The 18,831-nt window shown below is 32.6% G+C and overlaps 1 protein-coding gene across 1 annotated transcript; it reads right to left on the bottom strand.

The window, feature by feature from the left end:
* Positions 1 to 2,220: 2,220 nt before the first annotated feature.
* On the bottom strand, positions 2,221 to 9,967 carry LOC143052569 (uncharacterized). The gene is made up of 6 exons (XM_076225623.1): positions 8,386 to 9,967; positions 6,894 to 7,092; positions 6,311 to 6,368; positions 4,637 to 4,702; positions 3,664 to 3,796; positions 2,221 to 3,295 (listed from the first exon to the last, which is right to left on the bottom strand). Exons 1-6 carry the CDS (start codon positions 9,123 to 9,125, stop codon positions 3,058 to 3,060), a joined length of 1,434 nt encoding a protein of 477 aa, XP_076081738.1. The 5' UTR covers positions 9,126 to 9,967; the 3' UTR covers positions 2,221 to 3,057.
* Positions 9,968 to 18,831: the final 8,864 nt, after the last annotated feature.

The following is an 18,831-nucleotide window of genomic DNA, read 5'->3' as shown; positions in this document are numbered from 1 at the left end:
TCACGTCTCGTAATATCTTCCAATCAGGTAACAAGAAAAATTCACGCACTTACTGTCCATCGTTCAATTCTTAATATCGACTCCTAGGAGTCGATAATAATTGCTTGCGTCCGAAGCAATTATCTGGATTTACCTTCATCAGGAACGCTCAAAGCCAAACATTTGAAATCCGAAGATGTATAAGTACCGAAACCGTTGAAGAGATATATGTCAAAAATACCTAAAATAAATAGCCAAATTCATCTAAAGCCAACTTTGCTTGAGAGAGTTGAAACCTCAATTTTTTAATAATTTCAAAATTTATAAACGGACAATTTTAGTAATTGATGACCTTTGTTTTCATTTCATCAATCTCTAATGGTTTATCCCGACGTTTAGAATTTGTCCATCTATCAAAACTTCAAGATGAAAAATTCCAGAAAGAAAGCATTTACCGTTTATAACCACAACTGTGTCAAATTCCCAGATGGACTAAATCAAAAGATTTTAACATTGGTATTTGCTGCTCACATGCTCTGCAGGCAGCATTAACTAGTTAGATCAGACTGGATCGCCCTGAATCAATTTTTGGTTTTATGTAGGCCAGTTACTACGTGAGCTAGCATGTTAACACCGGTCTTGCACACAACTAGATTAATTATATTAATATTACATTAAAATTGAGAATGGAAATGGGGAATGTGTCAAAGAGACAACAACCCGACCATAGAAAAAACAACAGCAGAAGGTCACCAACAGGTCTTCAATGTAGCGAGACATTCCCGCACCCGGAGGTGTCCTTCAGCTGGCCCCTAAACAAATATATACTAGTTCAGTGATAATGAACGCCATACTAATTTCCGAATTGTACACAAGAAACTAAAATTAAAAAAAATACAAGACTAACAAAGGCCAGGGCTCCTGACTTGGGACAGGCGAAAAAATGCGGCGGGGTTAAACATGTTGATGAGATCTCAACCCTCCCCCTATACCTCTAGCCAATGTAGAAAAGTAAATGCATAACAATACGCACATTTAAAATTCAATTCAAGAGAAGTCCGAGTCTGATGTCAGAAAATGTAACCGAAGAAAATAAACAAAATGACAATAATACATAAATAACAACAGACTACTAGCAGTTAACTGACATGCCAGCTCCAGACTTCAATTAAACTGATTGAAAGATTATGATTTCATCATATGAATGTCAGGCACAATCCTTCCCGTTAGGGGTTCAGTATCATACAATCATAACATATATGAAAAGAACATAACCCGTGTCATGCCAACAACTGGTTTTTAATAAATGTGTTTAGTTCCGAAGCAAAGACCCTATAAGTGAATCAATATTAACGCCAAAATAAGCAATCTTTAGTGACCTGACAACAGTATCGTAACTATATCCCTTCTTGATAAGTCTATTTAAAGGTTTTGTTAGTTTCTGTGGTGAATACTGACATTTTTGTGCTTTATAAAGAATATTTCCATAGAAAATTGCATGGATGTGAAATCTGAACGTATAAGAAGTCTGCATGTTGAGCTATATTTACGAATGATGTCCTTATACCGATGATAAAATTTAGTAAATGTTTTGACTAGTTTGTGATATCGAAAACCCTGGTGTAATAATTTTTCAGTAATACATAAATTTCTCTCGTTAAAATCTAAAACATTGTTACATACACGAGCGAATCGTACAAGTTGAGATATATAAACACCGTAAGATGGTGACAATGGAACGTCACCATCTAAAAATGGATAATTAACGATAGGAAATGAAAAATCTTCTCTTTTATCATAAATTTTAGTATTAGGCTTTCCGTTAGTGATATAGATATCAAGATCGAGGAAAGGGCAGTGGTCATAGTTAGTATTAGCTTTATTTAAAGTAAGTTCAACAGGATAAATTTCTTTAGTATACATACTGAAGTCGTCATTATTGAGAGCCAAAATGTCATCCAAATAAGTTCCGGGTCGAGTCCGATACCGATACCAATAGTATAATCACCTGTTACCTATTACCTTATCTGTACGTTCCGCATCTGACAGGCGCACCACCAAACGGTGTATTCAGGATTAATATGCTATACACGGGTCATAATCACAGGGTTGAAACTACTTAATTGTCAAACTGTTACCTATTGTAGTATTTTAATCCGTAAGACTTTCTAAGATAACAATACGAATACTAAAAATCTGGAAAGTTTCAATTTGTTAGCGGGCATGACATAAAACAGCGAATCAAAGAATTCAACTTTATTTATAACTAATATAGGACAATGCTGTTGATTAAAAAATACTCCATTCCAGGACCTTTTGTTTTCCAAATAATTAATATTACCAATAATTGATAAGTTCCAGTTCGACGGGTTCAAACAGAAAGATTTGAAAGCAGAGAAAATTGTGTATCTTATAATCGGCATGACTTTATCAGATGACAGTACTAATACTAAAATAAGGCTTGCGCATAGTTATATACTTTAATTCAGTCACGGACCCGCGATATCACGGGTGTGTTCTAGTATATTCTAAACAAACATCTTACTGTCTAATGACCAATACCTGATTGGTATATTTAAGACAACATTTTGAAATATGCTGAGACTATCAGTCTTTTTAAAATCCTGCATTTATCAACGTTTAAACCGAATCGTTCTCTCAAATTTTAAACGTAAAAATTAGGACAGCAGCCCAAACTTTTAGATCAAATTTTCTTTTCTTTTTAAGGTACGCGAAAGACATTGTTTTGGGTATATTTCGTCCACTTACTGGAAGGATGGATTTAGGTGAAAAAATTAAATACGAAATAATACATAATTGAAAATCTAGACCAAATCATGCATTTAAATAAAGTGTACCGTCCATCCGATCACATTTTGAATTTAACAGAAATGATCATATACATTGGTGGTAAAAGGATCCAAAAGTTAAGAAATGAATATGAATAAATCAAAGTAAAAAGCAGAGACCATTTGTATCGAACGTCATCTGTAGTTTCTATGTCGTCACTGCAGTGCTTGACGACCTGCGGCTTAATTCCTGTTCCTTGGTTTGAATGATTATGCACTATATTTTTCGTTACGACTTTAAAGCCTGCCTCATGTATTTTTCAGGATTAAGATTGTTTTGCAAGGCAAATCTCCACGCCATGAAAGCCCTTTTCACTTGTTGTTTCGAGTGGTGTTTTGGCTTTTTGGAAACACATTGAAAACATTTAGTATAATGTTTGTTTGTTAATCTGTTTATTTCTATTGTAGTTGACTTTGATGAGATGGTATCAGCAGCATTCTTTTTTATGTGGAGGAAAAAGTGATATCTGAAAATGCAAAACATATGAAAATAAGAAGATGCGGTATAATTGCCATCGAGACAACTCCCCACACGTGACTAAACGAAACAGAAATTATAGGTGACCGTACGACCTACAACAATGAGTAAAACCCATACTTGCATATAAATAAGATGACAATGACACCACACGTATGTTTTACTTGTATATAAGCAAGGGATATCTAGTATATTTTTAAATTTGACAAAACGTAACAAGCAAAAGAAAAATAATTTTCATAAGATATTTTTAAATTGTTCATAGATGTTTCTTGACCCCCTGTCGGTCAAGGCTTACTTACCAAGATAAATACGATTCTTTATGCTTTAAATATCAAACAGAGACAACATACTCACCTATAGTTTATAAACCATTTATTTACTGTTTGGATTGTCAGTGTTTTTGTTAAAAGTTTTTTCTTGTCTTTCTCTTTTGGAAATATATTTGACTGGAACAATTGTTTGCTACATTTCAAGGCATTCTGCATATCTAAAATAAGTAAGGGGTAAACATACTCAATGGTTCTAGCTAATTAGGATTTTAATGGTCGACAAGAAATTTTCGTATATACTCATATAAATCATACATCGATATAAGAAGAAGAAATATGAGTGCCATTAATGAGACAACTCTCCATCCAAGTCACAATTTGTAACAGTAAACCATTGAAGATCCATTAGTGCATAGATTTCGGCTGTTGCCTGCTCTTTGGCCGGGTTGTTGTCTCTTTATTTCTAGTTTGTTTCTATTAATGACAATAATTTATTTCTTTTTTTTCTGTTTTTTTCCAAATGTCAGTGGTTTGTTCCCTCTTGCAACATCCGAATTTCTAAATTACTAGTAATTCGATGTACATTTAACTGAATATGAAACTATGCAACTCGAGATTTAGAATTGTCCTCAATTGAACACAGAATTTCTCCTCATACTTATACCTTACTGTATCAGTCAAATACATTATGTGTTGTCTATACATTCTTTGTGCCAATTTCACAATAATAGAGCATTTATTTAGTGGTAAAATTTGAGGAAATTGAAATTACTTTAACATCCACGCGGGTCTGGATTGTGTTTCAATTACACAATAAGGAATAATGAGCCAAGTCTACAGCAAAATGGGTAAAATGATAAATGTAAATAGACAAAAGAGAAAATTGATATGCTGAAACAAAGAACAGATAGACAAAAAAGTATGCATGTATAATGAATGGAAAATAAAGGTAAACATATACACATGATATCGGGGCGAAAATGGTATGAAAAGTAAAAAAAAAATATTGAAGGATCCCCCATTCAAAACCCTCATTCCTTTAATATTAGAATACCTACCATTCTTTAAATGTATATGACATTTACAGGTACACATCCTACACTGACAGCAACCGTCATTAACATCTAGGTAAATGAAAATAAAGCGTGTTTTAGATGTAAGCTTCTCATACTTCAGTCAAATAGATGTAAGGGGTGGGTGGGTTGGGTTTGGTGAGTTGGGTTTTGAAAAATTAAAAAGATTTTATATAAATCTCTTGATATTTTGTTATGTTCTGTATTGATATATAATTGATTGTAATGATTAATGTTTGTTCTTTGTTTGTGTTGATGACAATCCAGATTTTGGATTGTATATCAATAAAATCTTCGACTGTATCTTTTATTTGAGTAGCGTAAGACCCGACGATATGCCACGATCTCATCTGATCTACATAGAATTTAAAAACTAAATATTAATTCTTTTCTCGTGTTCTTAAAAGAGTGATCAGTTATGATAAAACAAGAAAAGTGTCATTATCTCTAACTGTTCAGATGCAGACATTAACACGTTAAGATGGTGTGAAGATTAGAATGAAATCTTAAAGCTTTTGAGGCGGCAATATAAATCGTACAATCTTGTCTATTTTAAAGTATTTAATTGTCAAAATTTGTACTTATTTCACCTGCACTTTTCACCACTGATAAATGATTACACTTCAATGAAAGAAACTAGGTCGTAATTTAGTACGATAAATGTAATTCAATCATACTTTTTTTACTGTTGAAAAAATTTACCGTACTAAACTATATTGGATCAACGTAAATATACTAAACAAAAGACATAATACAAGCTAAAGGCAATGTTTTTCCATATATAATGAAATTGGTTTCACTGTACAATTCTTAATAATTTCCCAATTATTCTAATGTTTACAGAGTTATTTTCTTATCAAAACCATTGATTTAAAGCAAAAAAGCGAATCTTTTTATGGAATTTTTGTTTTCTCAAAAATCTTAGATTTTTTCCCAAAAATTCAAAAATAGATATAAGAACTTAAGATTTGAAACCTCAACATCGTCTACTTAAAATTTTTAATGCCTTTTCAGATATTTGAATATTATATACATAATTCTCTTCTGCGAAATTTTCCTTCTAAACTCTACTTTTCTTTTCATAATTTGATTACATGTAGGTGCCCATGTTAAGTTTATGAAAATCTAGAGAGAATTATTTCCCTTCAAATTTTCAATGGCTTATATCTCGAAACAAGCAAACGGACCTCTTCGTTTTTCTGCTTTTTTAGTTTCTTTATTTATATACATTCAATTTATACCAATCTTATAAAGCTTGTTATGTTTTAACAAAGTAGCGAACATCCTTAAACTGAGTTTTACTGTGCGTATTGCTATCATGTATATATCTGTTTTTCTACATTTGCTAGAGGTACATTGTATATGGGAGGTTTAAGATCTCATAAAACATGTTAATCCCTGCCGCATTTTTGCGCCAGAGTGTTCTTAGTTGTCTCTTTGACACATTCCCCATTTCCATTCTCAATTTTACAGACAATAAAAACTCATCAAATTTCACCATAAGTTGAAGGGCATATATTTATAAAAATGTTTATTGTGTAACAAAACCGTACCATATATTATTGTTTTACAAATACTAAAACAAAAAATGCGATGTTTAATTCATATGTTTTGATATTTTACCAAGTATATATTCAGTATTTTAACATTTGTTTCTACCTTCATTAATGCTTTCTGTCTGAGTACTTTTATGGATTGTCATTCCACCATCTAGTGCCTAAAAAATATATAACATTTTTTGGTTTACAATGTAGTAAACTCTTATATATTATAAGGGACGGACATATTCAAGCTGCTATTGGTCCATTCTAAGGACAACATTAGCTAAAGAATATCAACAACATCACCTTCCTTTGGTTGCTGTTTATTAAGGTGCATTTTGGGAATGAATGCACCATATCTGATCAAGTGTGACATAATAATTGACGAACAAAAAGGGGCAAAACCCAAATGGAATTGATCAGATTGTATTATTAAATTCAGGGAATATAACAGCATCCATACCCCTAATGTAGATACAGAGACTAATATATTTAGACTCATAGCCTTTGTAAAAGTCCACGCGAGGATAATTTCAACCCGAAAGGAGTATATTGACTGCGAACAAAGTCCGAGGTCAATATGTTTGCAGTCAAATTCCGAGGTCAATATGTTATCGTACATGTATGAACCTCATAAAACGGCTAAATTGTACAATTGGTATTAATATATCATTATTTGCAATTATTAAAGTGTTACTCACAAAGAGGCGGTTGTTATTCTTATGTATTCTAGGTGATTCCATCTTGTTCTCGGGTTTTCTAGGTGAATACTTGCAATTCTCATATGTTCTAGGTGATTTCTTCATAGTTTTTACCATAGTTTCTAATCTTCGTATAGTATCACTTTGCATAAGTAATTTGTATTTAACAGTCTCAGTGTATGACATTTGATCAATGTTTCTGAAAAAAATTAATCAATTCTGACATTTTGGAACATGGCTTTTTTCCTGTTAGCTTAATGTCCAGACTAAACAAATAAAAAGATTTGATATGATTGCCAATGAGACACCAATGCACAAATGTCGTAGAAGTTAGATGTATACGTCATCTTACGGCCTTCAACAATGGGCAATAAAAGCTATGAAAGGCCACAGAATGACCAATGAAAAACAACTCATACGAGAAAACTAACGGCATGATTTATGTACAAAATAATCACGAAAAAATATGATTCATGACCCTGTAATTCAGTGGTTGTCGTTTGTTAATGTGTTACATATTTGTTTTTCGTTCATTTTTTTACATAAATAAGGTCGTTTGTTTTCTCGTTTGAATTGTTTTACATTGTCATTTTGGGGTCTTTTATAGCTGACTATGCGGTATGGGCGTTGCTCATTGTTGAAGGCCGTACGGTGACCTATAGTAAATAATTTCTGTGTCATTTTGGTTTCTGTGGAGCGTTGTCTAATTGGTAATCATACCACATCTCCTTTTTTAGATAAACAACAAACTATAATAGTTTGAAGGCGCTTACCCTCCCATCACCTGGGACAGTGGGGCAACAGTACAGCACAGAAAGCAGGTATACATAAAAATGTATCATGATTCTAAGTGGTAAGTTGTCATTACATCATTTAACATGTCGCTCTTTTTTTTACTTCTGATGTGAAAATCCATGGATGGTACCAGCGGGATTCGAACTCTCAATCTCGGGATCTAAAGGCAGCGCTCTAACCAATTGAGCCAAAGAAGATCTCCCCTAACTCAACTAGTTAGACTACCTTTATATCTCCAGGTCTACAACACTCTTCCCCCTTTTCTTTTTTCGGGCTGAGTACCATCCATCCGAGCAACTCACAAGTCCACTACTGTACAACCCCGAGACTTCTACTCGGAAACTCTCTGGCCAGTTCCCTAGATGTCACCTAGAACTGTCATGGTATCCTTTGACCGGCTGGTCAATCCTCATGACCAATTCTAACATCTCACTGCCAGGCAATATTCTATTTACAATGTTTGTACAAGTAGCAGATGCTCGCAGCGCCAATGATGTGAAAATCCATGGATGGTACCAGCGGGATTCGAACTCTCAATCTCGGGATCTAAAGGCAGCGCTCTAACCAATTGAGCCAAAGAAGATCTCCCCTTACTCAACTAGTTAGACTACCTTTATATCTCCAGGTCTACAACACTTCTTTCAGCAAAAAAACCCTCATCTGTATGATAGTTTGTCGATAGTAAATTTAAACTTACCTGATCTTTTTATCTATGATTTTATCCTCTTCTTCTTTGACTCTATACGGTTTTCGTTTCACTCCTTTCCTCTGTTCGTTCCGATCGCGGTCGTCGCAATCCTTCACGTTGTTCATGGCCGCCATCTCCTCTTCTTTATCTTCATCCTGAGACTCGTCGCTGTCTTCCCCCTCCTCGTCGTCGTCATCATCATCATCATCATCATCATCATCATCATCATCCATTTCATCATCACTGTCGTCGTCCTCGTCGGAATCGACCCCTGACTCCTCGTCTGCGTCTCCGTCTTTTTCATCACAGTCGTAATCAACCTCTGTCTCCTCGTCAGTGTCGTCATAATCTTCCTCTTTGCAATTGTCTTTGACATCCTCCGCCTCTTCGTCATTATCATTATCACGTTTACGTTTAAACATGACGTTTTTTAACTGTTGTAATGAATGTATCGCTGGCGATAGTTGCTGTTGGTTACCAAAATAGTTTTGTTTTGTTTTAATTAATTTAGACGCACATGTATTCATAGAATTCCGTGAATCGAAGTTTATATTTTCGCTAACACAGTTGAAGCCTACGTAATCCTCACATTGACCATTTGATAGATTTAACGGGTCGTGTGATATGAGATGATCTTCTAAATCATTAAAGTTATCAAAAATACGAAAGCAAAACGAGCACAGTAACGTATTTTCTCTTTGGTCTTGTTGACCATCTATTAATAGATTCATTTTATCCGTTTGCATCATGTGACTGTATTCCTTGTCTTTTGTCCGTAGAATTGTGAAGCAAAATATCCCTTGCCTTTTGTCTGAAGAATTGTGAAGCAAAATATTCCTTGCCTTTTGTCTGAAGAATTGTGAAGCAAAATATTCCTTGCCTTTTGTCTGAAGAATTGTGAAGCAAAATATTCCTTGCCTTTTGTCTGAAGAATTGTGAAGCAAAATATTCCTTGCCTTTTGTCTGAAGAATTGTGAAGCAAAATATTCCCTGCCTTTTGTCTGAAGAATTGTTAAGCAAAATATTCCCTGCCTTTTGTCTGAAGAATTGTGAAGCAAAATATTCCTTGCCTTTTGTCTGAAGAATTGTGAAGCAAAATATTCCTTGCCTTTTGTCTGAAGAATTGTTAAGCAAAATATTCCCTGCCTTTTGTCTGAAGAATTGTTAAGCAAAATATTCCCTGCCTTTTGTCTGAAGAATTGTGAAGCAAAATATTCCTTGCCTTTTGTCTGAAGAATTGTGAAGCAAAATATTCCTTGCCTTTTGTCTGAAGAATTGTTAAGCAAAATATTCCCTGCCTTTTGTCTGAAGAATTGTTAAGCAAAATATTCCCTGCCTTTTGTCTGAAGAATTGTGAAGCAAAATATTCCTTGCCTTTTGTCTGAAGAATTGTGAAGCAAAATATTCCTTGCCTTTTGTCTGAAGAATTGTTAAGCAAAATATTCCTTGCCTTTTGTCTGAAGAATTGTTAAGCAAAATATTCCTTGCCTTTTGTCTGAAGAATTGTGAAGCAAACACTGAACTAGTTATAGTTCTTGCCTTTTGTTTGTATAATTTTTAAAGAAAACACTCCCACTTTTCATTAGTAGAATTATGAAACAAAATATTTCAAGCTTTTAGTCCGCATAATTAATAAAGAAATTTTTTCCAGGTTTTAGTCCGTATAATTGACAAGGAAAATATTTCAAGCTTTTTGTATTTAGAATTCTTAAGTAAAATATTCCAAGCTTTCTGTCCGTAGAATTGTTAAGCAAAATATTCCCAGCTCATTTTCCGTAGAATTGTTAAGCATAATATATCCAGCTTTATGTCCGTAGAAAAAAGTTCCTAGCTGAAATGATATAACACATATGAAGTTCATAAATTTAAACTACAAAATAATACAATTGCTATTGTAAGCTCGACTCCCAACATTATTTGTAAAATAATAAAGCCATTTAAATAATCATACCACCCAAAATAAACTGTTCTTTTAATATTCTGTTAAAGCTACATGTAAGAGGACATTTCACTTTAAATTATCAATATTCTACTATACAATAATTGATAAATGGTTCTGCAAAAATGTAACATTATGATGTTAGTTCGAGGATGTTCTCTACCCTTGTCGTTTAATGTTTGTCAGATATTCGGAATCATCTTGTTTTATCTTTGTGGTGTCAATAAAATTTTGCCAACCGAGCCATACTTTTCTTTTCAAAATTGTATTACATAAAGGTTAATGGCTATATTCGAAAATATCATAAACTCCTTGTTATTTTCTAATTGTATTTGAAAGAAAAATTATGCCAATGTAAAATTACGAAAAATCTAAAGAGAATCATTTCCCGCCAAATTGTCAATGAATTATATATCTAGACAACAGGCACACGGAACGTTCGTTTTTTCTGCTTTTTAGTTCCATCATTTAATAATAGTTTTTTTAAACGGTCGTTATTCTGAAACAGAGGAGCAACAATCCTTGCATATGATAATTCGACGTCAGACGAGTGTATTGTACGAGATGACGTACAATATGATAACGTTTGTAAGATACTTCATTCGTTGGTAACTATAAACTACACAGACATTGTACTAACTAAATAAACAATAATTATCATGACTATTCTTATTTTCAACTTCTGCGTACATGTACGTTTAAACTGGTTTTCGGCAGGTTTATATATTTAAAAAAAAAATTACATCCAGGACCTACACATAAATCTATTGGTCTGAGAACGGTCCGAGATCATATGCTTTGATTTGATTGTGTCTCGTGTTATTTTCACGACATATCTATTCGGAACAATGCACCAGCAGTTTCAATTATTATAAAAACACTCTTCCACTTATCAAAGCATTGTCTAAGATTTTATATCTTCCCTTAATCGTTAAATTTCCATTTGTTAAAATATAAAAATAAGTCAACATGAAAGATTAGCAATGAGAACTAGCCATATTACATCAATGTTCGATCAACCCCCAAGTAAAAGATTTAGATACAAAATAGGGGTTTAGGGTGTTAAAATTCATATCAAAATATAAAGCGGTGTGTTATGACTTCTAAGGAGACAACTTACCACCGGAGAGCAAAGAACGAATGAATGTTGGTGTAAGCAACTATATAGATCACCATACGGACGAACACCGTAAACTATCTATAATAACTATGAGCAAATTCCATATTTAATATAATTCTAATATATGATCAAATGTGTGAATTATTTTAAGCTAGTAATATATGTATTTGACTAATAGCATCAAGACAATTGGGATCATACACCTTAAATGAACTTAATATATTTAGAGGTTCAGAAAATATGGGTGGCTACCGAGAAAAAAATTAAATGCAAAATGACACTACATTAATCGATCATGTTTTTTAAAAGAAAAATGGTTTAATGAAAAGTAAATACAATTTGAATTAAATTTAAACACTTTTATAAAACATTTTTAGATTGCGTTTCAATTTAATCGAGAAAAAACCTTGAAATTCACGTATTGACTCTTATCAAAAGTTCATTCTGTTTGTTTTCATTGAATGAATACAAATACTGTATTGTGTGATATTTGAGTTTTTTGCCGGAGAACATAATGAAAAAGTGTAAAATATCAGTAGGAAAATATTTAAAGATGTAAAGAACACAAATAGATATGAAAATAAATACTCTATCACTTGAAAAGTTCAATTATATCGTGCTTTTATAAAAAAAAAACCATAATCAGATGTATAGGTCATTGGGCTTCTTATTGTGTTAGACTAAAAGCCACAATATTATATTTGAAAAAAAATACAGGAAAATAGCGCTTGTGGTAAAGTTAAAAATAGCCTATTAAAATGTTTTCGAAAAAAACATTTAGTGGATTAAAATTATTGAGTTACCGTACTCTTTCTTTGCAAGTAACAAATAAGATAATAATTATGCCAATTTATCTCATGTCCCCATGATTATAAAGCATTTTTTTTCTTCCCAATTTTTATTAAAGCAATAAAACAAATTCAAAAAGAAAAACAATCGTGAACAGAAGAAAACTGAACGGTTCCAAAAATATTCTAATAATTATTTTGTATTGGTAGCATTGGAGACGAATTTCAATGTCCGCTAGAATGTCCATTTTTTTAACGACAGTAGGAAATTACACGTTGAAAAATACTATTTTGCTCGTGTTATACACTAAAAGTCTAGAAAAGTGATTAGCAAAATTTACAAAAAGTCAGAGCTAAAAAGATTATGCAAGTTCATAAAGTGTGTAAATAAACTTGATCTCTCTCGACGCGCAAACACGATTGAAGGTGAAGGTAATGTCATACATTCACATCTTAGCTAACGAATAGTGTTTGTTATGATGCATCAAGGAGTTAGTTATGCAGCTTAACAACGTAAATCGTGAGACGAACTGATATTCTAATACCTACTTCAGTTCTCGGGTGGATAGCTTTCTCGCTACGATTGACAATCTTACCACAACACAATGATTTATAGTCACGAGGTTCGCACATATTCCCATACTATTGCAAAAGGGAACTGTTAATTAATTAATATTTGCATATCAAGAGGTTTTTGCAAAGTATTAGTCGATAGAAAATTATTATATGGACAATACTGTGGATTGATTTATTTTCGTGGGTATCAAATTTCGTGGATTATGGAATACTTGCATGTTCGTGGATATTCAATTTCGTGGTTTTGCCGAAGTCTGCATACAGGCTTATAGAGAGTTATTTGTTATTCGTTGAACATTTAATTTCATGGTTCACCTGTACCCATGAAAGCCACGAAAATTGGCATCCAACGAATAATAATTAATCAACAGTATGTGAATCAAAATTTAGACATACAAACTATGTGGTGTTTTATTATAACCAATAAGACTACAATCTCCTTAATAAAATCTGTAGGATCTGCGTATCCTTCCGGAGCACCAGAGATCACTCCCAATTGTGTGGGGTTCGTGTGGCTTAGTCTTCATTTGTATATGTTGTGTCTTGTGTTCTATTGGTTTTCTGTCTGTATTTTTCATTTTTACATGTAGCCATGACGTTGCCAGTTTTTTTTCGATTTATGTATTTGAATGTTCCTCTGGTATGTTTCGTCCCTCTTTAACAGATTTAGATAAAACACGATGCTCATCGATATTCTTTCAATTTATATTCAGTCAATAGTATAATATTACCTTTTTGCATCCGTCTTAATCTCTCTTTCAATCACACTGATATATTGTAATAAAATAAAACAAAGAGAAATGTACTTCAACTCTACTCTTTCAATTTTGATATAATTATATAGTTAAAGTCTCAAAATTACATTCAATGTTTAAAAGGTAGGTCAATGACACAGTTCATAAATAAAGGCATCAACCATCCATACGGAAAAAAACAACAGGAGATGATCCGAAGACTGAAAATATTACCGTTTTGCACCAGGCTTAACCATTCCTTCGAATTCAATCACGGCAACTGACAAACTACATTGTATTTTAAGTTAGATAAAAGTAAAAATTTGAAACATTTAAACAATTACATCAACCCTTTTTTTTTTTTTTCATTTTCATCCAATGGAACTGAGAAATGAATGAAATACAGAGAAAAAAGACATTATACTTAATGGGATATATAGATATTTAAGAAGATGTGGTATGAGTGCCAATGAGACAACTCTCCATCCAAGTGACACTTTATAAAAGTAAACCATTATAGGTCAAAAGCAAGCTACATGTATAAAGGGCCCCACACATTACTCGTGTAAAACCATTATTCGTCAACCAAATATTTTTGGACCCTTATTTTGCACTTTCTTTTTAAATACATTATAATCTTGATTCCAGGGGAATCTGTATGGCTCATGGTAGATCTAGTAGGAACATTGGGCTAATAACCATAAGACCCAAATCGTCACACACACACATATATATATATATAGTATAAGGATTTAGATGATTTTGAAAGCTGACAAAATTGTTAGAAATTCATATCAGATATTTGAGTTACAATAAGAGATATCATAGAAGTCTTAAAATCAATGTAAATTTGTCATTTTTCGATGATTTTTCGTGGGAAATAACATTAGTGATATTTGAGCCTTTTTAAAGAAGAATAAATCAATCAAAAATCTAGTTATTGTTTTAGTTACATGTATTATTAAATTGAAAATTTGTCAATAAATTCGCATTAGAAATTTTAGCCAGCTAAAAATAGGGGCAATATCGGAAACTTATCAAACCTACTCCTTACCTTTGAAAATGTCTGTCAAAAATCAAGACCGATCATGCAATCATGTCGGAAAACTGCTCTGATGCCTTTCGAGATCCTAACGAGTTAATATGCTAGCTCAAAATAATTATTGGTAATTCTAAAGGAGGTTGGGCAATAGTTTATAATGTGAGGTTGGGATGAGTCGCTAAAATACTTCAGAGTTTTCGAGCTTCAACGTATATAATATGGTAGAGCAATTAAGATAAAACATATGACCGACTCGAGGTCGCTGATTGAATAAGGGTATCAGAAACTAATCAGGTTTCAATTTTTGTGACCCCCTTTTTTTACACCAATGTATCAGATATTTGTCCTATGTATTCATCTTTCCATAAAATTTCGTACGCATGCTATGTTTTTTGTTAAAATATATGAAAAGGTTGAGTGCCTTAATGTAAAAGCTGATATCACCTGCAGCAAAAAGGTCGATGTGCGCTCGATAAAGGACAAAACGCCTTTGTCAGAATGAGAGCATACAATAATATAGAAAAAAAATGCAATACCAACCTTCTTGATGTAGTGAATTTACAAAAAGTATACAGTGCAGTATATGCCTTACTATAATGAAAAAAAATTACATTGCGGTACACCTATCAAGCCAAATTATAAGTGTATATATGTGAAAAGTATCCTTTTGTTAAATGAGAGAAATTCCGTTATTTTTAATGAGGGTTCGTTCACATGGCAGGAGTCAACTAAACATAAATGATGTGTTTCCATACAAAGACGTTAATCGTCTAAACTATATAATTACTATGTTTATATTTAAGTGGGTAAGTACCACGCAGCCGTACCTGTTGTAGACTGACCACAATCAATTTAAATGACAATCTGGTAATTTAGTAAACAAACAGAGAAGGACAATTTTTCTTTTCAATACACAAAGTATAGTATAGAGTTACATGCTCATTGACATTATCGCGTCGTCAGTAACATGTGTCGTTTCAATTTCAAAGTTCAACGTCAAGCCAAGTCTCTCTAATAATTCAGTGCAATTCTTAATTTCATCCACCATTCCATATCGTAACGTAACCGCCATTTTGTGACATTTTGGTGAAACAAAAGATATGATGTATAAATAAATAATTTGTTTATATCAAATAATACTGAATTACCCTTTTTACATGGTTTCAATCATACGATTATATATATATAAAAAAAGAAGAAATAAGGATAATGTTTTACGGGAAGATAGGGGTTAAACCAACATATGTCTATTTTTCGCAGGATTTATAATTGGCGATTCGTAGCGCAATTTTAGATCGCGAGGTTTAACTTCGAACTTGATCTTGTCCCTGATTATCACATTTGTGTGATAACCCTTTTATATTATTTGTCAGTCAACAAAACACAACACAGAAAACCAAGACTGAGCAACAGGAACCCAATCAAAAATTGGGGAATGAGCTAAGGTTTCACCAGAAGTGTACTTGACAGGTACTGCTCTACGTATAGCACCTGACGAGTTACTTGTAAAAATACTCAAGGTTGATAAGTTATATATCAAGTGATTCAAAGACACTGTGAGAAAAGCGCCGTTAGAATAGAGCTGAGTTTTTTTTCTCATCATTCTTTCTGGATATGATGCAAAAGACTTTCTTGGTTCAAAAATATTTTATCAAGTATCATTCAATAAACATCAGAAACATCTACATTTTATAAAAAGTGAAAGTCAAAGATCAAACTATCAAAAAAGGAAGTAATGTTAAGTGTTAAAAAGTAAAATCACAAAAATACTGAACTCCGAGGAAAATTCAAAACGAAAGTCCCTAATCAAATGGCAAAATCAAAAGCTCAAACACATCAAAAGAATGGATAACAACTATCTTATTCATGACTTGGTAAAGCATTTTCTTATGTAGAAAAATGGTGGATTGAACCTGGTTTTATAGCTAGCTAAACCTCTCACTTGTATGACAGTCGCATCAACTTCCATTATATTGACAACGTTGCGTGAACAAAACAAATAGACATAAGGTAAAAATGTCAAAAATACAGCAGTCAACATTGTGTTATAATCTAAATCATTAAAAAAAACCAAAGAAAAACACAACGGCACATAGACCAAGCAGATTAGCAAAAATTAAAGACAAGAATACACACATTTACCATAGTACAGTAACACAATGACGGGATGTATAAGTTCAGAGCCAGGTCATTATTATGTAACAAAGAAACATAAAAAAGGCATATACATTGTAGACAAAGCACGTAGCAAAAATGAAAGACAAGCAACAATAGCACAATAAAGGGATGTATAAGTACAGAGCCACGCTATATGTATTGAAGTAAAACCAAAATGCATATAGAAAAAGCACATTAGCAAAAATGAAAGACAACAATACGAGAACATCATACACAATAATGACAGGATGAACAAGTAACACAACTATATTTTTCACAATAAAAACAAAACAAATATTTAACAAAGGAGCACAAAAAGGCATATATCAAATTTAACAACCTCAATTATTGCTTTCTTATTTTTGAATTTTATATATGCCACCCATAAACTTAAGTGTTAAGTGTATTTAAAATTTTCGAAAAACGTCCTATTAAAATCAAAGGAAGATGATTGTTTTATTGTTTTACAATAAATAATCATTGATTGTAATTGTTAGATGAGACTTTAATAAAACATTGAATTGAATTGATGGTCAGATTGAATTTGATAGGAAAACTTGTTATTATATGAATAAAATAGGAACGGCCAATAAAAAGTTACAGTTATACACATTCATAAAATTGAGAATGGAAATGGGGAATGTGTCAAAGAGACAACAACCCGACCATAGAAAAAAACAACAGCAGAAGGTCACCAACAGGTCTTCAATGTAGCGAGAAATTCCCGCATCCGGAGGTGTCCTTCAACTGGCCCCTAAACAAATATATACTAGTTCAGTGATAATGAACGACATACTAATTTCCAAATTGTACACAAGAAACTAAAATTAAAATAATACAAGACTAACAAAGGCCAGAGGCTCCTGACTTAGGACAGGCGCAAAAATGCGGCGGGGTTAAACATGTTTGTGAGATCTCAACCCTCCCCCTATACCTCTAGCCAATGTAGAAAAGTAAACGCATAACAATACGCACATTCATGTATGTAGCGATAGGAGTTTTAAGGGTTAGTGTATTGGAATATTGTTAAATTCCTTTTCAACTATCCTCTTTTATCAAACTCTTTTAAGAATGCATATGCTTACTAATTATCTCTTCTTATTTCGTGTATTTTGTCTATCTCAATATGTATTTAGAACCCCTATTTAAATGACAAAGTTACGAAATAAATTACCCCCAATTTTACTGAATAAGGGTATTGTGCTAACTTGAATGGGGGAAAAAAATACTCGTATGAATAAAAAGTATTTGCTGCTCTTGTTTTTATCGGTTTGTCATATATATTCGGAATCTCCTGGTTTAATTCATCATTGCCATCAAACAGGTAAATTTGCCCGCTAACCACTTTCTATTCTCAATCCTATTCAATATAGTTTAAAAAGCCATTTTTTTTAAATTACTTAAAATCCTTATTATTTTTTCATATTATTTTTTATATATATGTAAAAAAGGACCTATTTTATGCATGGAAAATCTAGGGAGAATCGATTCCCGCCAAAGAACAAATCGTTACTCAATTACAGCATAAGCAGATGTTTTCTTTTGAGTTACATATATATGCCAGTACCTTTTTCTATTTGACTAAATGGTATGGGTTTGATCTTTTCCGAAACCGTTAGATTGTGATATAGTTGCCAATGAGGAAACTCTCCATCAGAGACCAAATGACATAGAAATTTACAACTATTGGTCTTCCTATGACCTTCAACAATGAACAAAAGCTATACCGCAAAGTCAGCTATTAAAGGCCGCGAGATGACAAGTGTAAAACAATTCAAACCTGAAAACAAACAACCTGATTTACGTACAAAACAATGACAAAAAAAAAAAACCCAAATGTGATTTTTTAAAAGCAACAAAAACGACAAAATCTACTTCATTTGGACTCAATCATACCACATCTCCGTATTTTATATTAAGGTACATTGCAGTATGAGAATTTAAGCAAACAATATAGATTTTTTTCCTGCTTTGCCTGATTTAGCTATAGCGTGCCGTGTCCACTGAAATCTTAAAATTCAGTCACCCAGCTTGTTTCCAAGTTATGAATATAAATGATTTTAAGAATTATCCTGGAAAAATGCATGTGGTTATTTGAA

This window comes from Mytilus galloprovincialis, chromosome 11 (assembly GCF_965363235.1).
Source record: "Mytilus galloprovincialis chromosome 11, xbMytGall1.hap1.1, whole genome shotgun sequence".
Classification (NCBI taxonomy): Eukaryota; Metazoa; Mollusca; class Bivalvia; order Mytilida; family Mytilidae; genus Mytilus; species Mytilus galloprovincialis.
The sequence above is the reverse complement of the archived record's forward strand: the minus strand, read 5'-3'. Positions and strand labels throughout refer to the sequence as shown.